This window comes from Myotis brandtii, unplaced genomic scaffold (genome assembly GCF_000412655.1).
Source record: "Myotis brandtii unplaced genomic scaffold, ASM41265v1 scaffold455, whole genome shotgun sequence".
NCBI classification, from domain to species: domain Eukaryota; kingdom Metazoa; phylum Chordata; class Mammalia; order Chiroptera; family Vespertilionidae; genus Myotis; species Myotis brandtii.
Window position 1 is genome coordinate 1322850 of NW_005367384.1, and position 26674 is coordinate 1349523.

The following is a 26674-nucleotide window of genomic DNA, read 5'->3' on the forward strand; positions in this document are numbered from 1 at the left end:
GGAGGGCAGTTAGGGGTGATCAGGCTGGCAGGCAGGTGAGCAGTTAGGAGCCAACAGTCCCGGATTGTGAGAGGGATGTCCAAATTGGAGAGGGTGCAGGCTGGGCTGAGGGCCCCCTGCTGTGCACGAATTTCATGCACTGGGCCTCTAGTATATTCAATAATATTCTAATAACTATGTATGCTGCCAGATGGGTATGTGATTTATCAAGATGATCACTTAGTAAGTTATGTAATGTCTAATCACTGGGTGTACACCTGAAACTAATATAATATTGTATGTCAACTTTAATTGAAAAATAAAAATGATTTAAAAAATAAAATAAAACAAAGGGTTGAACTAGTCTATATTTAAGGTCCCTTCTAGCCCTAAAAATTATTTTGTTACTGCTTCAATTTTAGCAAAATGGGTTCACTGATTGGGAATATCAAGGATGGATTTTGTGGAATGAAAGACCTGTCCTTTAAGAAATGATTTGGTTTAAATTATGTTAACTTTTCGACTGCTTCTATCATTAGAAAGTATTATCAATCCCAGATTGGTCTCTCTCACATTGCTGTTTCTCTCTTTCTCTTTCTCTCTCCCTCCCTCCCTTCCACTCTCTAAAATCAATGGAAAAAAATATACTCGGATGAGGATTAAAAACAAAACAAAACTGAAATAATTAACTGATACACCATTTGACAAGTGAAACCCCACACTGTTGCTTCCATACAGAGGTTCCCTGTGTTTTTAGATGACAGGACATAACAGGATATTGGGAGAAATGCAAACCTAAAAGCCAAATATGGTGATTATTTATGCTTATGATCTGGTTGTCATCATAGCAACTCAGTCAGAGTTTAGGTCCCAAAACTTGAAATCGGCTCCTTGCCCATTTTTCCTCTTACTCACTGCTATGGGGAAGATATTTCCAGAGAAAATGTCTGCCAAGAGGTGCTGAGAACATTAGTACTAGTATTTACTATCACCACCACTACCATCCCATCATCACTACCATTACTACCACCGCCACTACCACCACCATCATCATAACCACCACAGCCATCACCACCATCATCACCACCACCCACCACTACCACAAACAAAATGTCGTTACCAAATGTCTAATCATGTAGCCTGCTTTGCCAGGCCATGTGCAATAAAACTATTTTTATTTGCACACGTTGTCTCTGACTTTTGTGAACTTGAATGTAAAGTGGGCGGACTGGCACAAACACCTATACTATTTTTACTTATAATACTTGATTAGAACTCTTGAATTACACAGTAGTACCCTTGGCAATATAATATGAAGAAAACAAGGCTTTATCGCCTTAGAGAACCTTCAGTCAATTAATGATTACTGGTTATTTCCTTTAGTCGGAGAATGAGCCCTAAGTTGGATTTATATTCCTTCTAAGCCCTAAAGGACCAATATCAACATAATCATCATACATTTGTGATTAAATATAAAGAGGAGAGAGATTATGTCCCCTTCAATTTGCAATTGACTTTGTAATCCAGTGGGTGACAGCCTTTATTATGCTATTACTATTAATTACTTATAAATACGTACACAGCACCCTAAGTTCAGCTCATTAGTAACTTCTAAAGGCTCCAGTCAAAACCCCCTTTCTCCTTATCTCATCTATCTTTTAAGTAACAGCTCTAAAGCTATTCTTTTTTCTAGCTTCATCCCCATTTCTTCTCACCCCCACATCACTTTAGTCTTAATATCTAGTATAAACTTATCTCCCTTTCGTTAAATTTGACTTTCATGCTTCCTGGTGTCCATCACCTATGCCCCTCCATTAGATTAATAGCACCTGATTCCTATATACCTTCATCAAGCCACACTTGTTAAATAACCTCATATACTCTCATGAGAACATTAAGTTGTAAGTAGGTAAACATGCACAATGCACATAAAGTACAAATAACTGTACAGGCAAAAGTAAAGCTGACTCCCACCTTGGACCCTTACACTCCTCAGACACAACCTCTGTTCTCAATCTCTTCATACTCAGATGGATAATATATGACAGACGCCATCCTTTACCTGGCTTACTTCATTCATGATATTTGGGAAATTGTCCCGTTTTAATACGTTCATTCTTGTTAAACGCTATTCTGTTTTTTAAGAATTCCACTGTATGGATGTATCCTAATTTGAAAAAGAAGTTCTCAATTGGTGAACACCTTTTGCTTTTATAAACAGTACTACAGTGAATATTCTTCTATAGACATCATTGTGTCAGTATGTCTGTAGAATAAGTTCCTAGAAATAAAATTATTAGGCCAAAGATTATCTACACTTTTATCTTGATAAATATTACTAAATGGCTCTCTTTATGGGTTATATCAATTTACACTCCCATTAATAGGTGTATGAGAGCACCTGGTTCTCACTGGTCACAATTACATTTACTTTTTGATGGTAGTTTTAAATTTTTTACAATAAATTTTATTTTTATTCAATTTATTGGAGTGACATTGATTAATAAAATTAGAAAGGTTTCAAGTGTACAATTCTATAATACATCATCTGTATATTGTATTGTGTTCACCATGCTCCCCAAGTCAAGTCTCTTTCCATCACCATTTATCCCTCCTATACCCTCTCCTACCTTCCCCTACCCCACTACTTCCCCTCTGGTAATCACCATACTGTTGTCTGTCTATGAGGCTTTTGTTTTATTTTTGCTTAATCCCTTCATCTTTTTCACCCACCCTGCCTACCCACTCTGACAGCTGTCAGTCTTTTCTCTGTATCTATGAGTCTGTTTCTATTTTGTTAGTTAATTTTGTTCATTAGATTCCACATATAAGTGAAATCATATGGTACTTGTCTTTCTCTGACTGGTTTATTTCACTTAGCATAACACACTACAGGTCCATCCATGCCGTTGGAAAAGGTAAGATTTCCTTCTTTCTTATGGCTGAGTAGTATTCCACTGTGTAAATGTACCACAGCTTTTTTATCCATTCATCTACTGATGGGCACTTAGGCTTCCAAACCTTGGGTATTGTAAATAACATAGGAATACATATATTGTTTTGAATTAGTGTTTCAGGTTTCTTTGGAAATATTCTCGAAGTGGAATCACTGGGTCATAAGGCAGTTCCATTTTTAATTTTTTGAGGAAATTCCATACTGTTTTCCACAGTAGCTGCACCAATATGTGTCCCCACCAGCAGTGCACTTTCCTCATATCCTTGACAACACTCATTTGTTGATTTATTGATGGTAGCCATTCTGACAGGTGTGAGGTGATATCTTATTGTGATTTTAATTTGCATCTCTCTGATGATTAGTGATGTTGAACATTTTTTCATATATCTATTAGCCATCTGTATATCCTCTTTGGAGAAGAGTCTATTTGGGTTCTTTGCCCATTTTTTAATTGGATTATTTGGTGTGTTTTGGGGAGAGTTTTTTTTTGGGGGGGGGGTGTTGAGTTGTATAAGTTCTTTATAAATTTTGGAAATTAACCCCTTATTAGATGTATCATTGGGGAATATGTTCTTCCATCCAGTGGGTTGTATTTCATTTTGTTGATTGTTTCCTTTGCTGTGCAAAACCTTTTGAGTTTGATGTAGTCCTATTTGTTTATTTTTTCTTTTGCTTCCCTTGCCTGAGAAGATATGTCAGGAAAAAAATTGTGCTATGAGAAATGTCCGAGATTTTACTGCCTGTTTTCTTCTAGGATTTTTATGGTTTTGAGTCTTACATTTAAGTCTTTAATCTTGATGGCAGTTTTTAATTTGCATTTCTCTAATTATAAGCAAGTTTGAGCATCTTTTTATTTGTTTAAAATCCATTATATTTTGTTTTCTGAAGAATCCTTTGCTACTTTTCCATTGCGTTATTGATCTTTCCCTAATTTATTTATAGAAGCTCTTTATATATTAAAGAAAATCACCCTTTATATTTAATATATGTTGCAAATATTTTCTCCTTTTTATCATCTGTCGCTTACTTTGCTTATTTGTATTTTTTTGAATCAGAAAACATTTGTTTTTGTGTTGTTGAATTTAATCAGTTTTAATGGAGTCTACATTTTATATCTTTCTAGGCTTTCTCCACCAAAGATTTTTCTCATATATTTTATTTCATTTTAAAAATGTAGGTATTTGATACATTGGGGATTTATTTGAGGGTAAAGGTGGGAGTAGGGATCCAACCTTATTTTTTTCCAGATGGTGGTGTTCCACCTGGAAATTCATCCTTTTCCAACTGACTTGAAATATCACTTTTATCATTTATTGATTCCCATATGTATTTCTGACTTTTCTGCTCCATTCCTCTGCCTAATCACATGCCTCACTGGATGCCCTTCTTTGGATATCATGCAGGGAGCACCTTCTTGTACCCAGCAGCCGTAGAGTGTTCTAAGAACGTCTTTGCAAGTATCAGAATCTGAAGCAATTTATCTCCCAGGGAACCTGTGGTCTCTGCACTGAACAAATCAATTTAGCAAATAAATCATCTTTCAGCATAAAGGACCTGCCACTTAGATGCAAGGTCCATGCCCAAAGGAGGTAGAGGTGTTCCGTGTGCCTCCAACCTGGAAGTTTTTAGCACTGGTTTTATTTAATTCGCTAGCACGCATGAACAAATAGCACCTTGTCACCAGGCAGTGAGGAAGCTGAGAAGTTTGGGATACCTATGGAAGAGTATATGGCATCAGCAATGAAAACGATAAGGTCATTTCAATGGTTTTTTAAAGCTCAGATTCCACTGTGCCATCCATTAATAGTGTGTGCTCCAGAAATGACTAAGGTGTAAAAACTTTTCATCAAGCGCCCTTCACCATCATCCTTATGTACTACGTAGATAAGGTTGAAGAAGTAGAGACGGTCTACTTTAATGCGGTCAGATGGCTCGGTTGCAACCTGTGGGCGATTTGCTGACCTATTTCCATAGATCAAGAACTCTGGGAATTAATGGGCTCTGAGGGACTCCGCCTGTTGCCTCCCAGTGTCACGTGATTATTCTTTGACTTACAAGACACGAGACACCTGAACACACTGGACTTGAAAAATGTGGCAGAGGCTGGGATGCTTTGTGTAAGAAAATAAAGTGTTCAGACCCACTTTGGGCAGCTGACATGGGGAGGCTGCTCTTGCTTTTGAATTGGCCTGAATTCAGTAGAGTCCTAGATGTGTAAAAACTGCAGGACTCTTAGGTGGAAATATAGCCCAGTGGCAGCAGAGCCTCACAGACACTGACGCACAGGAGTTGAACTTGAAGTTTCTGCTGGTGATCTGGAGTTTGTGCCTCAGAATGAGACTCATTTACTAAGTATCTGACCTAAAAATGCAACTCGGTTGAAGAGGAATTGATGGAAATAAAAACACACTATGGTCATTGAGAGAACACAGTATCCTTGAAACTATGGAATTCTGCATGGAAATCCTAAATTATCCTAACATTTCTATGAGGCCCAACTTGGAGCAATATTTGCGTCCCCTACCTGAGTAAAAGTTGAGTCTTTCATAAAAGTGTTGAAAGCAAAACTTAGAATCACAGGTTCAAGTAATATAAATATGAAACCAAAATTAATATGAGACCTGATGTTATAATTACTGAGAAGTAGTCAGTGAATTCAATATCTATATTCTCATGGGTCAAAAACAAAAAAAAAACAAACCACAATCACTAATACTTGGCCTGTAAAGGCACATGTTAAAATGAGTGTTTGTTAAACCATTATTGCATTTTGAAGGGCACATTATTTTATAAAAGCCAATACCCTGACATAATGAGCTGATTTTTTTAGTCCTTTAGGAATAGGAAAAAGGTTGTCAGCAGGAACACACGACAATTATCACCAATCCAGATGTGTAGCCCAATAGGTAGAATTATCAAAGGACCAATTGTGCTCAAATGAATAGGCAACTTAGACCAGAAGGGGACAGAGGGGTTCTATTAGAGTCCCGCTTTTCTTGAATGAACCTTTAATATATGCTTCACCTTGCCTGGCCCTATCAAGGTCTCAGGTTATATCAAGTGGTAGATTACTGCAAAGCTTCCATTCTTACTTACAGTTAAGACCACCTTTCTTCCTAGTCATCATGCAAAGACCCTTCTGAAGTGTACCCATTTCCCTCTGCACTTCTGACCTCTTCTTTCTCCTTTATTTCACACCACTTCCTTTCCCCCACCTTCATTCTATGACAACCTGCTGGTGATGGTTGCTGCCTATTTTAATGCCTACTGATGGCCAAGTCTTTGTGACTCACACTCCTAAAGATCAAGAGTCTACATTAATTCCTTTTGTTTGGGCAGAAAAACACCAAACAGAGCATGCCAACTTTCAATAGAAACCTGGGGCTCAAGTTCCAGCTCCAATTCTCTATCTGCCACTTGTTAGCTTAATGGACCTAAGCCCACCACTCCTCCCCTAAAAGCCCAAGTTCTCTCAGATGGAAAATGAGGGGATTTGGACTAGATCTGCGACTTGACACTTTGTTTAATTATAAGCCTCAGTAAATAATCTATCTCACACACACACACACACACACACACACACACACACACACACACACACACCTGAAATACAAGTTTAATAAATAATACCTTATTTACTATATAAGATGCACTTTGACCTATTCTATTCTATTCTTTCATAAAAAAACAAAACCAATACAAGCTGGCCACACCCCCATTAAATTGGTTTCCTTACCACTAGTGAGTCAAAATGAGCAACCTGAAAAGTAAAGGCCAGATGATATCTGAAGTCCATTCCAGTTCCAAACAAGATGACCACAGATTGATGACTCAACCCCAGCAGTCCACATTAGAACATTTTTATGAGCCCCATTTTGCCCCATTGTGGTTTAAGACTCTGAGAACCTTCTGACAAATTCATAAAAAGCCCACTGTTGGCAGCTAAAGTCAAACCTAAGCCGAAGCACTGTCCCTCCGGAGACGGCTCGGGCACTTGACTGTGGACCCAGGCCCAGCACCAGCAGCCCCAAAGCGACTCCCTTCTTCTCCTCTAAAATCACAGGTTTAAGCACGATTAAAATAATTTCCCACCCTTAACCCAGAAAGTTTATAAAAATATATTTGTTGACAATTTTAAAATATCTAAGTAATTCACGTGCATATCCTATCTCAGCTATGTATGGCCAGTGGGTTGCTTATTCCCAGGGGATGAGGCAGCAGAAGGAAATGACCTAGAACCTGGAATTGGCCCCATTCACTGGGGTGGGCGAGGTATAGGAAACTGACCGGGTTGTGGGTGCTGACAGAGCAGGTTCCAGCTGCTGAGCAAAGCACAGCATTGACAGGGTAGGAAATTGACCTTCCCCAGTCTAGTAAACACTGGCCATCTTGGACCGTCCAGGAGAAAGCTGCCCACAGAGGTGCCAGCTGGGCAATAGTCAGGCATTCAGTAAAGCAGGGATCAAGAAGGCCTGCCAGTGGACATTAGGTCCCAGCTACAAGGTGTTCTGGGCCCTGAGAAGCAAGTCTGGCAGCAGCATAAGCAGAGCCTCAGGAAGATGGGCCCAGGAGATAATCCACTGCAGACACTCAGTCCTAAGCCTGAGAGCATGATGTGAAGCACAAGGCTCAGAGAACAGACCCAACTCCTCCATCCTGGCTGGAACAGATTGCAGCTGAGGATGCTACGGGAACAGGCTGGGACTGCAGGTGGAGGTTGAGCACCCGGCTGGGAAGAGTGGACAGCCATGGAGGCTGGGAAGTCAGTCACAGATTTTCAGTCCTGCATTCCTTGATGGGTGTATTTTCCAAAACCCACCAGCATATCAGGCTCAAGGTGAAAGAGAGCTCATTCTCCATGATGATCAAATGTGGCAACAATAACTTTGTTCCCCTCCAATGACAGCCCCGTGCAGATATGTTCCCAAACAACAGAACATCTCAAATTAAAATCGCATAAAAGCTCTATTTCTAGCTAATATCTTCAAATAATAAATTCCATATTTAATTGAATTGTACCTGCAACAAACCCAAGTTGTTTGACCAAATGCAAAATAGTTATGCAACATAGTCCTGAATCACTGTGGCGCTTGCCAAGGCATGCTCCCATCTGGACGCAGGTCCAGCTAACACGTGGCATTATGTACATCTCTTCTGTCAAGAACCCTTTTGCACAATCTCAAAAACTGTACACATTTAGCCAATTCTTATGGCTCTTAACCCTAATTCATTGAGGATGCAAAGGAAATCCCTTTTTTTTTAATCCAAAAAGCAAAATGACAAGCCATCTTTGATTTCACAATTAAAAAAAAAAATCACTACCAAATCCAAAGAAACAGCTAACTCACAAGTCACATGGAGCTTAAAGTTCTTCTTTGATCACTATTTTGTGAGCAGAGAAACTTCTTCCAAACAAGTTTTCGGAACTCTTGGACAATTAAAAGAACAGTTTTAAATCTTGTTACTTACATTGGGCAAAAGGCAAAGCTACCTAAATGTCTAAGCCAAGTTAACTCTAGATATATAGTGTAAATTTTCAAAAAAGTAGTCATCAACCATCACGCATACATTTGAAATTCTCCTAAATTTGGAATAGCAAAGTTTAACTTTAAATGACCATATTCTCCATTATTCCTCAGGACTCTCAAATGTTTTAGAGTTTGGGTTGTTTCCTATACATTCCAATTACTCCTGGTCAGTCTTATGTGGAGCACTTCTGTGGCTGTCCATATCAAGTAATTCCCAGCAAGGAGTTGGCAGGTTTTTGATGCCTACATGCCTGAGGCAGATCATAAAAACTTAACTACTAAGAGAAGTTCCTTGATTGTTCATCCCATCTCAAGACCATGCTCCTAACAACTTCTCTACCATCTCACCCCCAAACTGCAAGAATTTTGCAACTTACTCTATGAAGTTTTCCACTCTGGGTAAAGCTCTCAGTTTATTGACCTCTTTTTAAAGGCCTGACTCTCAGATGTGTTCTCCTGGCACCTCCACATTAACCACTAAGGAGACACTGTTAGCACATCAGGCTATGTTTGCCTCTGCTGAAAGAGGAACTTCCTAACCTTTGCCCTGAGCCTATGACTGGTGGGTGGCCTGTCACAGCATGTTAGGTAGACGTGGTGAGTGAGGTCTTTTGTGTTGCAACACCCACCAGCCCTGCTTGATATTACTCAGGCCACAGGTGAGATGGGCATCCAGGTATTGATCGAGGCCACTGCCTTCTTCATCAGGACCCACCCTGGGGAAGGAAACTCCGGTCCTCCACAGGTTACGCCCCTCGCCATCTCCACTGCTAATGCTGTGCCTGGTGCATACTGACCACCAGAGAGGAAACTGTTGGATGGGCCTTCCACTTTCCTTTGGAGGTTGTCTGTTACTCTGCAAGTTCCTTCTCTGGTTCACTGCCATACCCAGCTTGTGCCTTATAATGGATACTGCCGCCGGGTCTTTCCAAGAGACTCCAGCCTAAAGACCCCTAACTGCTTCCCCAAAGTCTCAGGCTTCTCTGCTAGAGCTTGGTCCCCCAGACACCCCAGAGGCAAGAAGCCTCAGCCCTGTCCTCCTTGCCTGGAGGACCCGAATGGACACAGCACCTGAGTTCCACCCTCCTTCATCCATACTTGTTCATGAGTAACAATTTCAGAGCCTGAGAACTCAGGCTGATACCTACAAAGATTTTACCTGAGTAGGTAGAATGGGTCTTCGTGCTTCTACAATATGGCCAGTAGGAGGGACTCTATAACCCATGACTGTGGGATTGATGGGTCCCCTGCTTCCCATGGATCCAGGTGCTAAGGATGGCATGAAGGACGTTTGGCTGGAGGACATGTTTTTAAATTATGGTAAAATATACACAACACACCCACAACAAGTACAAAATAACACAACAAATTCACCATCCTAAGCATTTTTAAGTGTACAGTCAGTGGCACTAAGTACATTCACATTGTTGTCAACCATCCCCACCAACCATCTCCAGAACGCTTTTTATCTTGAAAAACAGAAACTCCGTAGCCATTAAACACTAACTCCCCATTCCCCGTGTCCCCTACTCCCTGGCAACCACCATCCTATTTTTTCTCTCTGTGAATCTGACTGTATTACAATATTTGTCCTTGTATGACTGACTTAGCTCATTTGGAATAATGACCTCAGGATTCATCCATGTTGTATCTTGTGTTGGAATTTCCTTCCTTTTAAGGCTGAATAATATTTTATTGTACATTTATGCCACATTTTATTTATCCATTCATCTCACCTTTTGGCTATTATGAACGATACTGCTATGAACACGGGTGTATAAATCTCTTAGAGAGCTCACTTTCAGTTCTTTCAGGTATATATCCAGAGTAGAATTTCTGAATCATATGGTAGTTGTATTTTTTTTTAAGGAACTACCATACTATTTTCTGTAGAAACTGTACCTTTTTACATTTGGAGAACATTTTATAGCAATGTTTTACTGCTCCCTTTGGCCATGGCTGAGTGGCCATTACTTCTTGCCTTGAAGCCTTAACAGTGAACTCCAGAAGAAATTTAAACTTCTTGTGCTCTGGAACCCAACTGATCAATGTGAACCACATTTTTGATTGGAAGGCACAGCCCCAGTCCTCTTGCCCCAACTTCCTGTTGACTATCAGCCAATTAGCACATTCTTTACCAGACTAGCCCTGTTATCAACAAACACATGCACTGCGCCATAAATTCAGTTTGTTTTAATAATTCCCAACAGCCCCTACCCAGGGCCTCTTCTTCCCTTATCTCACTGTTTGCCAAACCCTTCACAATTTATGTGTTTGTTTTTCTATTCTGCTTTCAGCCCTCTCTGAGTTCCCTTTTCCCACCAGGTCGCTGTAGCCTTTTTGTCTCATATAAATTTAGTCTTCTCTGTCTAGGACTCGTTGACTTCTACTTTCTGATTCCCTGGGCCTACACTTCTCTTCCCCCGGCACCAGCTTTTTAATCTCTGGGTTTCCTACCTCAAGTAATTTGTCAAGATCATGTCCTTGCAATTTGCAACTTATTCATTTTCTTTCTCTGTGTTTCTGTAGCAGTCTTTCAGCTCTGTCACGGCATATGTCCCAGCTTTGTGGTCACTTGCTGGAGGAGAACTATTAAATTCCCTTTGTCCCCATAGTCTGTGCACGGAGTGTGCGTTCACTGAGAGAGGAGAACTAGCTCTATAGTTGCCCAAATGAAAGAGAGATGGCAGGTGGCACGTGTGCCCAGGCACAGAAGTTAGGGAGAACGTTTAGAGGTTTGGGCTGAAATAGAAAAAGGGAGAGTAGAGGCTGAGGGTGTGTTAGGAAGATGTGATGTTTGGGACACCAATAGAGAGAAACCTTGGCCATGGCAGGAGAGGAGACAGGCCTAAGGAATGGTGCCAAGGAAGTGGGGTTTTGAAGGCAGTTGTGCAGGTGCACAGAGTAGAGAAGGGCAAGGTGAGGGGTGAAGGGGGAAGTGAAACAAACAAGCAAACGACCATTCTAATAGCCCAGGGGAATGATAACAGTGATTCGAATAATCAGCAATGTAAGGAAACAGACTTATAGACACAGAAAATAGATCGACAGTATTAGAGGGGAGGGGTTGGGGGGCTGGGTGAAAAAGGTGAAGGGATTAAATAAACAAATAAAAACCTCATAGACACAGGCAATAGTATGGTGATTACCAGAGGGAAAGGGGGTGTGGGGAGGAGGTAGAAAAGAGTAAAGGAACGATAAATGGTGATGGGAGGAGACTTGACTTGGGGTGGTGAACATGCAATATGATACACAGATGATGTATATAGAATTGTATACCCAAAACCTATATAACTTTATTAACCAATGTCACCCCAATAAATTCAATTTAAAATAAAATAGAAAAAGAAACATAAGGGAAAGTAAAGGAAAATTTTATCTAGGAAATGTCCTGCAGCAGCAGTATTGGACAACTCATCGATTGATATAAGGAATCGGAGATGAGTCAGCATTAGTCAACGACGCTGGCTCTGAATTCTGGAGACAGAATGCTCATTCCTGCCGTAATGAGGAGGTTGAACATGGCAGAGGGAAAGACAGTTCCATCTTTGCCACAGTCAAATGCATGAGACATGGGGTCCAAGGTGGCTCAGGAACCAAGCACTCTGAGGATGGCCCAGCATGTCAGGCGGAGAGGAGAGGATATGAGGCCCAGGCTGTGCTGGGGACCTGGAACCTCGGGCCTCTCAGCCTTCAGCCGTCTAACACGGTATTTCCCACGTTGCGTCCCTTGGACTATTTCCAATGACAATAATCATTACATGGAAAATAAAAGGGGGGTTTCCCTTGGTCAAACGCTGGAAACAGTGGGTTGATCAAAGGAACACAGGTCTCTTTATTGTAGGACTTCTTGAAACCTTTCATGTAATAACGTGCTTGGGAAACCTCCAAGTGAGAACTTTAGCGTTTGACTACAGAACTTTTCTTGTTGTTTTCCAGAAGGTCTCTTGGGACTAGAATATATGGAGAACAGGCTTTGAGAGAAAACATGGATCTAACACATAGCAACATTTTATTCCCAAAGAATCACATTAAAAACAAAAAAGGCCATTGACAAGAATAGTTTACTTCACCATTGTGAATTATTAATGTTGCGACCAATGATTACTAATTTCCCCCACTCCCAGGTGTGTGTGTGTGTGTGTGTGTGTGTGTGTGTGTGTGTGTCACTGTGGAGCCCGAGCCCCACACTGCAATGCTTTGCTTGTCTCTTTATTCCTTGTATTCCCATACCTTTCTTGCATTCTGCTTCTTATCCCCAACAAACAACCACCCCAATTGTGCTTACTGTGTATATTTTGGGTACATGTTCTTTGCAAAGTGTGTGTGTGTGTGTCACTGTGGAGCCCTGGGAACACACTGCAATGCTTTGCTTGTCTCTTTATTCCTTGTATTCCCATACCTTTCTTGCATTCTGCTTCTTATCCCCAACAAACAACCACCCCAATTGTGCTTACTGTGTATATTTTGGGTACATGTTCTTTGCAAACTGTGTATCCTTATTTTGTGTGCATTATCTGTAGCTTATGCCAACAGTTAGCAATCTCATTCTATTGCTTAGTGTGTTCACTGAGCCCCGTGTTTTCAAGATCCATCATGTCTCTGTCCGCCCCCCCACCACAAGTCTATTGCACCCAACTACTGCCTGTCCCTGCGCAGTGTACCCCTACCCGTCTTACCCGTCCACTCTCCCAGAAGGTGACACACAGTGGCTTCCGGCAAACAATGTTGCAGTGGACAAACTTTTAAAGGCCCTTTATGGACCTGTGCACAAATTCTATGGGCTAGAGATCTTGCTTTTATGACCGTAAGAGACATATATCTTTGTTCCCTGGGGCCACTTTCATAGTAACTGTTATTGATCCATAACAGTTTTCTAGTTTTCTATATGGGTCTTGTCCCTTTAATACAGTATCTCGTGTGACCATCCCAACAACCCTGAGAGTTTAGCTGGGCTGATCACATTATCCTCAATTTATACGTAAACATAAGGGATTTCAATTGCGGAATGATAGTTTAGTCAGAGGTGAGCGTAGGGCCGTGTGGGTTCTCCTTATTAACCCAAAGCCTTTCGTTCCACTGTCCCTTATTATTGTTCCTTGGACACTCTCAGCACTCTGCCTTAGGACATCGGCCCTGACACTAGGTCACGTCATTATGTGTTGATTGTCCTGCTCTCCTGCTGGAATGCAAGCTCTGTGAGGACAGGGACTCTGTCTCTTCTTTGCTCTGCTTTCCCCAGTGCCCGGAAGTGACCTATAAAAGGTGCTCAGTAAATATTTGTTGAATGATGAAAAGAATCATTCAGGATAGATATGTCCCCAAGAAAACCTCAAACAGGAAGTCTTGTTGTTTTGCTGATTTCGGTAATGAGTATTATTTCCCTGGGACATACGGAAAGGAATCGGGGAGGTCTGTCACCTAAAATCAAGGTTTTGGGTGGCGGGGTCTGTAATCTCTCCCCATCAGTGCTCCATCAATTCAGCACTCAGCCCACAAAAGTACAGTTGATTTACTACCATGTCAGGCCATCTCGGGATCCACAGGATAAGGGAAGGGTCTGCTCTGAAGAGCTGCCAGCTGGGCTCCACTCATTCGGGTCATGCCTCGGACTCTTACTGGGCTACTATCTCACGTCTGTTTCCTAGCCTGACTCAGGGGTTGGCCTAGGGTGCCAGAAAGAGCACCAGATTGGGAACCAGATCTGGCTTCTGGTCTCAACTCAGCTGTTCCCAGCCAAGGGACTAGAATCATCATCCTTACCGTTAAAACACACTTGAGCTCCTGCCTACCTCATAGGTCTGATGTGGGAAAGGAACTCTCACTCTGTCAGCACAGCCTGTCCAAGGATCAGGGGTTCTAATCCTGATTCCTCCCATCCCAGCTGGCACCACGGAGCCTGTCCCTGACCAGCCGTGGGTGAGCTTCACTAGTCCCGCACATGGGGCCTCAGAAAGGCCGGGGAGGAGTTTCTCTGGCCTCTCCCGCCTCCTCCTGGCTAAGGGGCAGCTCTAGGGCAATGGCACGTGTTCTGGGGCCCACACGTCGTCACCTAACCTCGTTGGACCTGCTTTCTTATGAAATGAGGGGTTTGAGCTAGAGCTGTCATCTTGCAGCTTCCTTCTGTCTCTCAAATACCATGATCTGTGCTTTAATGTCTCTTTTCTCTGCCTCCTGTGTCTCCCCAACAGGGTCTAAAATTCTTTTGCCATTAAATTCTCCTTTCTTCAGAGTTCCCCATCTGGGCTTGCTAACACCTGGCCCAGGACAGCGCCCTCCTCCCATGGCCTGGGGCTCCTCCCCTGGCCGCACTGTCGCTTCAGAACTGGTTCTAGCTTTCATCAAGCCCTTCAATTCATATTCTGAGTCCACATATCATTTGGGAAGAAGAGATTTTGCCATACACTGTCACACAAATCTATGTCTTGCACGTATTCTATGCAATAGGCCCCCCTCTCCCCGCGGCGCGCGCACACACACACACACACACACACACACACACACACTTCCCTCCAGTGCCTGAGAATCTACATGCCTGGGCATAACTGTGTGGGCACAAATACGCAGGGACAGCCAATGACTATTTTAATGTTTCTTTGTCCCTGTGGTGCCATCTAACTATTTATTTAGTGGTGTGATGCTGTTTGCATCAACAACTTTGCCTTATAGGCTGTTCTTCATGTTTATGCTTCTTACTGTGAAAAAAATTGCTTGCCTAACATCTGTTCTGAATCCGCTTTTTCTTTATTTTTTTATTTATTTATTCCCTATTGAATTAAATTTGCACCAAGGACAGTAACTGGAATTGGAATCTTCGGTGTCCTCCAGGATTCCTGTATACTTCAATGCATCTCTTAATTACTCTTTTTTTGCTGTTATGAGATATACATATTTACCCATGTTCACGCAGGCAGATTGGCTTGTAGCTTACCTCTGCCTGCCCCCTCCGGGGAATACGTTTTATTAACTGAATAAATTAAGTGGGCACGTATATCCAATAGAGTAGAGAGGTTTTTCGCTATAGGTTTATTTCAGATAATTTTCCCCTGGCTGCCCAGTTCCCTCTTTGAGCCAGAGCTCTGTTCTGGAAAAGGCTTTAATGTAGCTTGATATCATCATAACTCACCAGGACTAGGAGGGCCACTGTGTTTTACAGATGAAGACGCTCTTCCAGGCTGGTTTGTGTGTAATTGGACCCAAATCCTCCTTAACCCCCTACTCCCACCACTTAGAAACTCACTTTGGGACCGACCAAGCATATGCCCAGCTGTAGCCCAGACGGTCCCTAAAGAAGGGCGGTGAGACCCGCTTTTCTTCCTGACGCCTGGGAAACCTACCAGGTGTCAGCCTGTGACCCTGAGACTCAGGGGCTGGTGCAAAGTCACTAAGTTCTAACTCGAAAGGCAGTGCTCACTCTGGGAGAGGGAGGGAGCCCCTTTCCCCTCTTTATGACCTTTCCCACACTCATCTCAGGGTCGGTGTCCATGTCTTCTAAAGCCACAAAGACAGAGAGGACGATTTCCCCCAAGTCTGGAAGAACTCACTGCTGGCCCCACTCCAGACATTGTCCACTCAACAGATATCTCAGCTTCGCTCTGTGTAGAGCACTGAGCTGATGGCAGTGGGAGAGACCACCCCTCCCTTCCAAAAAAGTATAATTCCAGTCTCTTTTCCTGAGGAAATTTGGTATCTACTTTAGAAGAAACACGTGAACATAGGCCAAGTTGCCCAAGAATGCCAGGTAGTAAGTATCTGAAAACCACATGATTGAACCACCAACCTGAAGCCAAAAATTCTATTGGTTCATGGGCCAGTGAAGGCAGAGAAAGCTTCTAGGAGGAGACAGTACTCGAGCAAGGTCTTGAAGGATGAATAACAGGGAGATGAGAGGGAAGAGGGAAGAACATACAGACCTGAGACTCACCTGCACCGGCCACAAAGGGAGGCCCAGAGTAGAGCAGACCTGCAGGCAGATGCCCCTTCCACCGTGTGGAAGAGAACAGAGAGTGTTTCAGAATGGGCAGGGGTTGGGTGACTTTTGGAATGGCCAGATAAAGGTGAGTACAGAGAAACAAGGTTCTGAGGTTTCAAGTCTGGCTTCAAATCCGAAGGAATTGGGAAGCAGGAGAATAAGAAATGATTTCCCAGGATCAGAAAGGCAGACTCAAAACCATCCTCCTAATCACTCGTATGTGCAGATTGCTCTCTAGCTTCTTGGGGAACTGAAGAGAAAATAAGACAGGGCTTTGTCCTCAAAGAATTCACAGAGCAGTAAGGAGCCTGTCAATAAAGAAAACAGAGTAAGATGCAAATTAATAGAGGAATGGAAAAAGAGCTATGGAACCTGAGAGGTCCACAGAAGAGGGGACAGGTGACTTGTCAGCCTTTTCCAAACTAACGAGATGAAGACCAGAGGAAAAATCATGTGCAAAGTAGGAGAAATACTGTCAATTTTGAGAGACACAAATAACTATTTGTATAGCAACGATGAGGTTATGATTCCCAAACTATGTGCTAAGGCACCCCAGGGTGCCACAGTGAATTCATAGGGCTTCTTGGGATATTTTAAATATTCATGGGGAACACAGCGACATCTGTTGGTCACTGTGAGAACCACTTCCAATTATGTGTATTTTTTCAAATGTCCATTAAGCTTTTAGAACATGGATACTTATTAAGCTGTTTGGACTTATCTGCTTAAAAAATAAGAGTGTTAGGGACTTCTTTTGGCCTTGGGAGGCTATGAAAAATTACTAAGTCATTAAGGGCTCTGTGAATTGAGAAATTTTGGGAATCATTTTGGAAGAAGAATGAGGCAGGAAGAGAGGGTGCAAGCTTCGGCTGGGACCCTCGTTATGGACCAAGAAGCTTGCACTAGTTGCTTCAATGGAGAGTTTTATCTGGAGTGGGACAACATGGTCACCTTCTGTTTTACAAAGTTAGATTTGTCCTTGAGGTGGGAGTTGGTTTGGAGGCAGGGAGTCCCATTGGGAGCTACTGCAGTGGTCCTAGTGAGAGAGATGGGGGTGAACCCACAGCACTAGGATTAGCATGTCCATTAAAGTGATGGAACTCCTACTGCATGCCCAACACAGCAGTAAATGCCAGACATCAAAGATAAACGGGACAAGGGCCCTGTGTTTAATGCACTCATAATTAAGTGGAAAGGCAGCCAAGGAAACAGACCATTACAATGAGTGGAGAACCACCAGCAGTTAACGAGGCAAGAGAAGAAGAAAGGGTGCTGTTCCAGGAAGCTAGAGGGAACAGCATGTGCAAAGACATGGGGGTGAGAGGTGGTTAGGGTTTCAGTAAATCAGGTTGATCATCAGCCCTGGCTCTTGGGTGATGGGGAATAGGGAGGGAAGAGGCCGAGAGCAAGGCAGGGGCCAGGTTGTGAAGGATGCTAAAGACTTCCAAAGGGCTAGATCAGTGGTTCTCAACCTTCTGGCTCTTTAAATACAGTTCCTCATGTTGTGACCCAACCATAAAATTATTTTCGTTGCTACTTCATAACTGTAATGTTGCTACTGTTATGAATCGCAATGTAAATATCTGATATGCAGGATGGTCTTAGGCGATCCCTGTGAAAGGGTCGTTCGACCGCCAAAGGGGTCGTGACCCACAGGTTGAGAACCGCTGGGCTAGATGGTGACAAACCACTGAAGGGTTTTCAATAAAGATACAATGAGGTTTGCATTTGACAAAGTCCTAGGTCCGTGATGGTGAACCTTTTGAGCTCGGCATGTCAGCATTTTGAAAAACCCTAACTTAACTCTGGTGCCGTGTCACATATAGAAATTTTTTGATGGTTGCAACCATAGTAAAACAAAGACTTATATTTTTGATATTTATTTTATATATTTAAATGCCATTTAACAAAGAAAAATCAACCAAAAAAATGAGTTCGCGTGTCACCTCTGACACGTGTGTCATAGGTTCGCCATCACTGTCCGAGGTGAATAGACTGAGTTGGGGCCCACATGGAGACAAGCAGCAGATCAGATACACAAGCTAGAATGATGGACACATAAACCTCTGAGTGGGAGGTCCAAAGTCCGGCAGGAAGTGTGGGACCGGAGACCCACCAGTATGACGAGGGCAGGAGAACAATGACAAACGGGCCCCAGGCGCCCCTGAGAGGAAAAGGGCTGATTAAGGGCTGATTCTGTCCATCAAGCTCTGGAGGGTCTATGAGTTCAGGGTGGGTCCCCAGGCAGGCGTATCCTGAGGCATATTTCCCCACTGAGCTGCCTGCCACTTCCACATCGAGAGTCCAGGCTGGAGGTTAGACTTAAGGCCAGGACAACAGTCAACCTGCTGGGAGATCAAACTGTTACCCAGGCAAGGATTTATCAGATGCTTGGTGCTTAGCATTGTTGCTGGAGGTCCTCACTGACCCTTCAGTCTCTACTGGAAACCAGGTCTCCAGGCACGCTCAGAGTCCTTCTGCCGACATGGGGAGGGTGTTGACATGTCACCTGGTCTCCAGGGGCACTCCGAGCCCAGCTCCTTCATCCCCTATAAAGTAGCACTTGCTGGTGTGGCCCACCCACTGGAGTGTGCAGGGCCCCTCGCTTTGATGGGGAGGTTATCATGCTAAAACTTTACTGTGGATCAAGCATTCTCCCGTTTCTCATCTGACCCTCTTTTATCAAAGAAACTGGCTCCGGAAGGCTGTGGTTTGCTCAAGGTGACACAGCTGCTAACTCATAGGACAGGGCCTTGAACCCAAGTCCCTGTAGCTGCACCACTACCAACCTCCACCCTGAGGCTCGACAGATGCTGTGGGAACAACCCAGTGACAAGTCTCTCTTTTCCCTTTTTTTTCCTTTTTCTTATTGCAAAAGTCACATGCACTCATTATAAACCACTAGAACTTGAAAGAGATACACAATGTGAAAAGTAACAGTCCCCATAACTTCCTGCTCCAGATACCTGCCCCGTTAGCCAGCTAATATATCTTCCTCCAAATCTTTTCCAGGAATATTGTTCACAGCTCAATAAATGCTTGTTGAATGAACTAATAGAGAGACTACCATTTACTTACAGAACTATAGGGACCATTTCACAACGTGCTTTTCTATTCAGCTGTGACATTCGGACATCCTTTTGTGTGCGTGAGCATAGGTGCCACGGATGATCAGCCGCTAGCTGGTCACCCCGATGGGGGGCAGGCCTTCTGGAACAGGGCCAGGCAGCCCCCAAGCTAACTAACACCAGCCGCCTACCCACCTCAGTTCCCGGAAGGCAGCTGTGAACTATTTTGGTTGACCTGACTGGTCAGTTTTTTTTTGAAAAAAGAAAACTACAAATTAAGTCAAACAAGTGTTATTTTTATTTGCATAATACTTCGCTGATTTGCCTCAATTTTCTCTTCAATCCAGTGCTTTGGGGTTGCAGAAGCAAATTCATATGTGCATAAATAAATAGAAATGAGTAATTGGCCGAGAAGTTTTTGCTCGGAAAGGTGACTGTTTACACATGTAGATTAGAGGAAGCAAGAACTTACCTTGGTCACTGGGCTGGTGTGGTGGTTCTGGCGGCTTTGAATTCCTACCTTAAAAGACACGGTGCACATAGTGGCTCCCTCCTCCCGCACAATTACTCAGCCCTGGGGCTGCTCCGCGGAGGCCGCCTGGGCGAGGAGAGCTGAGGGAGCAGAGGGCACAGGGTCAGTGGCAGGGGCTCAGGCTTTGGCAGCTGTCAGGCTGGGATCAGGTCCCGTGGGCAACTTACTCAAACTCTCTAAGTCTCAGTTTCCTAGTCTGAAAAGTGGGTACAATAACCACCCCATCCATTTTTTAATGAGGATTAAATGAGATAATACAAGCAATGCACTTAGAACAAGGCCCGCAGGCAGTGAGCATTCCAGACATGCTCACATGGGGGTTACCTCGAAGGCTCTGAGAAGCGTCCTCAACCTTCTCCACTGACCGATTTCACGGGTATAGGACGTCCCTTCACACCCTACAGAGAGTTGACTTATATTCAAAGACCACAATGTCATTTCCTTTTTTATTCATAGGAACTGTAGGATTTAAAGCTACTTGCAGCCAACTGCAGAGTCCCAGTTTCACGCCCATATTTCAGGGACGAGGAGGCTGAAGAGAGGGGTATTTATGGAGGAGTTTGCCTGGGACGGTTTCTCGAGTGAGTGGCAGAGCTGGGTGACCCTGACCCAGCCTCTTGGGCTCCAGTGCCCATTGTTTTGCAATGCACCTCCACCCGCACCTCAGGAAGCAGGAAGACGCCGCCAGCCATTCATATGCCTGCACACAGCTGAGGGCAGGCCCTCTGGGGAAGCCCATTTTGAGGGGGCAGAATGACATCGGCATTCACAGGGTTGAGAAGAAAGGGGGCACCATATTCGTTAGGACTTCAGGATTACAAGGACGGAAACCCAACTCAAATGAACTTAAGTACAAATGAAAGTGAGCTTGGAGGATCCAAGGAAGACTGCAGGAGGCCAAAGGCCTTCAACCAAACGTTGTATGTACTAACTCAACACTCTCTGTTCACCTCAAATCTCTGCTCGTCTCTGTTAGCAGCCTCTGCAGAGAGTTCTTGCCCCGGGGCAGAAAGATGACCACCAAGAGCCCTAAATTAATATATTCCGTTTAGCAGCACCAGGAGAAAGACAGAGTGTTCGCCCCAGCCTCCATGTACTCATCCCATTGAAGGATTCTGACTGGCCCTGACTAGGTCATGTGTCCACCCTGTGGACCAGTCACTGTTGCCAAGGAGATGAGGTACTATGATAGGCCATGTCTAGATGGTGAGTCCATTCTCATGCCCAGAGGGACAGAGTGCTATCACTGGCAACAGCTCCAGAGCTGCCTGGAAGGGGGAGGTGCTACTTCCAGGAGAGCTGGGCAGACAAAACAGTGGAGCCATCCCAGGAACTGCAAAGGAAGCCCTGAGAAATGAACTTCATTTACATGTTTTTCTTTTCAAGATCTTTCCAGGAGCTCCTCAAACTATAGATGAGCATTTGTATAAATATAAATTCACAAGATTACACAATTTACATGTAAAATGGGGCCAGTTTTCTCAGGAGGTTCATAAACCAGCTCTGAAGCAATTCTAAAGGAATTGTGACAAAATGGTTTTTAGCATTAGCAATATTACGAGAAAAACACATAAAGACTCCCAAGATGCCCACCAGGGAGGACAACTTTCCTTTGAATGTAGGAGTGTTATTTTGGGTTTTTGAAAATCCAGACTATGTGTAAAATTATTTGGCAATAACTAAATCAATACAAATATAGTATTACCAAAATATGCTTGCACCCTAGTGTAAATGTTTTTCTTGTAGAACTAAGAACGCAGGGAAACAGGAATGGTGTGAACTTTGATTAGATATAGAGCAGGGCTTTTTTATCTGGGGTTTGGACCCCAAACTGGCTATTGTTATCAGATCAGGATCCCCTGGGGAACTTGTTAACATGAGAAGAGACTGGGTCCCACCCCAGAGACGTGGTCAGGTGGGTCTGGGGGTGGGGCCAGATGGCCTTATTTTTTGAATGCTGGACAGATAGTTTTGACTAGCCACTGCCCTCAGACAGTGTTCCTCAGGGTGGGCTAGTCTCCCGGCACCAGAACCTCAAGAGCCTGTTAAAATGCATATTCTTGGGCCCCACCTAGGCCTGCCAGATCCGACTTGGTGAAGAGCAGAGCTGTAACTCTACGGTCTATTAAGCTCTCAAGTGACTTTCCTAAAAATAATTTTTATTTTGAGACAATTATAGATTCCCAGAAAGTTGCAAAACGAAATGTACAGAGAGGTCCCAGGGACCCTTTGTCCAGTTTCCCCCAATTAGAGTACATTATCAAAACCAGGAATTTGACATTGGTATAATCCACAATGCTTGTTCGGATTGTATTAGGTTTATATGCACGAGTGTGTGTGTGTGTGTGTGTGTGTGTGTGTGTGTGTGTGAGAGAGAGAGAGAGAGAGAGAGAGAGAGAGAGAGAGAGAATAGTATTTTATGCAAGTACATCACATGTGTAGGTTTGTGTAACCACCACCGCAGCCAATATACAGAACTGTCCCATCACCACAAGGCTCTCTAGTGCTACCCTTTATAGCCACACCAACCCATCATCAACCCTTCTCTAACCTCTGGCAACTACTAATCTCTGCTCCAATCTCTATAATTTTGTTATTTAAAAAATGAAAAAGCTGGTGTACATTTACACCATAAAATAGTGTGCAGCTGTACAAAAGAAGAATCTCACCCGGCCAGTGTGGCTCAGTGGTTGAGAGTCAACCTGTGAACCAGGAGGTCACTGTTCGATTCCCGGTCAGGACACATGTCTAGGTTGTGGGCATGATCCCCAATGTGGGGGTGCAGGAGGCAGCCAATCAATGATTCTCTCTCATCATTAATGTTTCTCTCTCCATCTCCCTCTCCATTCCTCTCTGAAATTAATTTTAAAAAATATTTTTTTAAAGAAGGATCTCTTACCCTTGGCAACAGCATGGAGGGACCTGGAGAGTATTATGCTAAGCAAAATAAGCCAGTCAGAGAAAGACAAGTATCATATGATTTCACTTATATGTGAAATCTAATGGACAAAATAAACAGATGAACAAAATAGATCTAGAAACATAGAGGCACGGAGCAGATTGCAGAATCTCAGAGGGAAGGGGGAGGTGGAGACGGGAAGAGATTAACCAAAAAACTTATATGCATATATGTATGGCCCATGGACAGACAATAGTGTGATGAAGGCCTGGGGTGGGGCAGGAGCCAGGTGAGGGGAGCAAAGAGGGAATAATAGGGGACAACTGTAATATTCACAACAATACAAATAAAATTTTTAAAACTCAGGAAATGTTATACAAGTGGAATCATATAATATGAATTTTTTTCCTCAAAAGCAGGGGCAGAGTTATAAAAGATTTTTTTTAAATAAGTTTGAGAATTTAAAATATATATGAACTCTTTCTAGAATGGCTTTTTTCACTCACACAACTCCCTTGAGATCCACCCAAATCAGTGTAAGTGTTAATAGTTTGGGGCCTTTTTCTTACAGCAGGAGTATTCCATTGCATGGAGGTAGCACTGCTTGTTCAGCCATCCATCTGCTGAAGAACATTTAATTTGCTTTCAGTTTTTGTCTGTTACAAATGAAGCTGCTATGAACATCCATGTCCATGTTTTCTGTGTGAACATAAGTCTTCATTTCTCTGGGATAAATCCCCGGGTGCGATGGCCGGGTCATATAGTGAGTGCATGTTTAGTTGTATAAGAAACCGCCAAGCTGTTTTCCAAAGTGGCTGTGCCATTTCCCATTCCCACCACCAAGGTAGGCGTGATCCAGTTTCTCCACGTGCTCGTCAGCATTTGATAGTATTACTTTATCTTAGCCATTCCGATAGATGTGTAGTAACAGCTCACTGTGGTTTTAATTAGCATTTCCCAAATGGCTAATGATAGGGAGCGTCTTTTCATGTGCTTACTTGGCATCTGTATATCCTCTTTGGTGAAACATTTGTCCACTTTTTTATAGAATATGTACTCTAGATGCAAAGCCTTGGTCAAATATATGGTTGGGAAAAATTTCTCCCAGCCTGAAGATTACCTTTTCATCAGAACAAGGTCTTTTAGGGAGCAAAAACAAATTTTGTTGGATGAAGTCCATTTCATTAATTTTTGCCTGTGATAGGTTGTACTTTGGGTGTTGAATCTAAGAACTATTTGCCTCCTAAATCCCCAAAATTGTCTCCTATTGTTTTCTAAAAGTTTTGTGTTTTACATGTAAATCTGTAATCCACTTTGAGGTAATTTTTTGTATACTGTGTGAGGTCATTGCTTGGCCAGTGTATGTCCAATTGCCCCAGCACTACTTGCTGAAAAGGCTTTGCTTTTGTATCGTTGTCTAAAATCAATTGAGGATATTTGTATGGGTGTATTTCTGGGTTCTCTACTCTGTTCCATTCACCTATGTGTCTACTTTTCTGCCAATACCACCCAGTCTTAACTACTGCAGTCAAATCTTGGAATCTGGTAGACGGATTCCTCCCACTTCATTCTTCTTTTTCAAAATTGATTTAGTTACTTTAACAACTTTGCCTTTCCATGTAAGTTTTAAAATAAGCTTGCCTGTGCCTAAAAAAGTTCTCACTGTGATTTTGATAGGAATTGCATTAAACTTATGGACCAGTCTTGAGAGAATTGACATCTTTACAGTGTGGAGTCTTCCAATCCATGAACAACATTTATCTCTCCATTTATTTAGGTCTTCTTTGATTTTTTAATATGCATTGTAAATGGTATCGTATTTCAATTTTGGGTTCCACATGTTCATTGCTAGTATACAGAAATGCTCTACTGATTTTGCATTTGTATGTGTGTTGATCTTAAATTCTGCAACCTTGTTGAACTCATTTATTAGTTCAGGGTTTTTTTATGTCATCTGAAAATAGGGACAATTGCATTAATTTCTTTGCAATCTATATGCTTTTAATTTACTTGCCTTGGTGCACTTGCTAGGAGTTCCAGCACTCTGTTAAATATCCTTGCCTTGTTCCCAATCTCAAGAGAAAGTACTCATTCTTTCACCATTAAATGTGAAGGCTGTGACTGGGTCTTGGTTGCTTTTGTCTCCTCGGCACTTTAATAAATAAATACAACAAGGCATATTCGTAAGCACTGCCTCCAGTTAGAATTCATTAGCACCAGCTGACTGACCAGTCCTTGCCCTCATTTCTTCGTTAACGTCCAAGTATCTGTGGAGTTCCTTCATATGCAGATGTGGCAACCAGATGTTCAGCCCTTCCCCAGCAGGTTTAATCTTTCCTGAATTCTCACAAATGCTTATTAATTCACTTCAGCCTTTTTTCAAGAATCTTATTTTTTTTTTCTAGAATGACTCTCTCCACTGTTGAACAATGTGGACAATACTGACCTCCACCATTTTCTTCGTGGTCTTACTGCTGGATCTCATGAATTCCTTATTAAGGTGTTTAAATTTACAGATCTATCTTTTCTATCAGGCTATGAGCTCCCTGGATGCAGGGAATCTCCAGGGACTGGTACAAGGAAGGATTCTATAAATGTCTGTGGAATGTTAATGTTAGATCATCTCGGCTACACTGCTCCTCAGGATTAGCTCGTGCACGTCCTCCTCTACTCTGCATCTTTACTTCCTGTTTATCTTTTATCCTTCATGCCAAGCCACTAAGAATTCTTTTGTTTGTTTGTTTGTTTGTTTGTTTTCGAATTCTTTCGAATTCTTTTGTTTGTTTGTTTGTTTGTTTGTTTGTTTTCGAATTCTTTTTTGAAAGGATAAATGGATAGACAGATACAACATATTTTAAATAATTCTTTTATTCCTCCCAGGTACTATCTCGGCCGTCGGATGTTTATCGTTATCTCGGAGCCAGACATGATCAAGCAGGTGTTGGTTGAGAACTTCAGTAATTTTACCAACAGAATGGTATGTAGTGTTCTTTCTGCATATGGGTGCATGGGGAATTATTCTCAGATGCAAGGACTGCACATCACATCTAATAGGGTCATGATTGTGTCTCTTATCAGGTTTAGATCAGCTCAACTCAAAATTAAGCTCCCCAGTGAATTTAGGTTTTCAAAAGAGATGTACAGGACTGGTGAAAAAGAATGGAATTTACCTTTAAGAAATGCTTCAAGACAGCTAAAGAGCAAGGGAAGTTGTGGTTATAAAAATGCTAAAACCAGGAGGGTTGTTCAAAGCTAGAGGAATCTAGAGGGCACAGGTCAAGTGACTGAGGAAGACCCAGCAAGGTTAATAAATGACAGAGAAAAAGCAAAATTTTGAGGCTCTTGTGCTGATATCTTTCCCAGAGAGTATAAAATTCTTGAGGCTGGAAAGGGAAGACAAGCAACATTAAGAGGGAAATTTGTCCCCAGATAGCAGGAGGAGCCTGTACGTGACCTCTTTATGTCAGTTCAAGTCTCCGACCCACTAAAGGATGTACATACTCCATCTTTTTAAAAAGTTTATTTCCTACTTTTTATCTTTGATGAGAAATCCCAAGGGATGGAAGAGGTGACAGAGAATGGCAGAGGTCAGAGTAGTCCATATTTTCCAAAAGTGGGGAAATAAAAATTCTAGCAGAGAAGACCAATAGCATTTATGTTGGTTCTTAAAATGAGTCTAAAGTGAATAAACACTTGTTTGTGAGACTTCAGAGAATCACTATGTGCCAACTTTTTTTTTT

At 42.6% G+C, this 26674-nt stretch overlaps 1 protein-coding gene across 3 annotated transcripts in view; it reads left to right on the forward strand.

The window, feature by feature from the left end:
* Positions 1-26674, forward strand: part of TBXAS1 (thromboxane A synthase 1 (platelet)) — a 157497-nt gene that overhangs the window by 51238 nt on the left and 79585 nt on the right. For all 3 annotated transcript variants that reach the window (XM_005875001.2, XM_014546719.1, XM_014546720.1), the window contains one exon: positions 25815-25911. In XM_005875001.2, coding sequence (XP_005875063.1) covers positions 25815-25911 — 97 coding nt within the window. The remainder of the gene's footprint in view (positions 1-25814; positions 25912-26674) is intronic.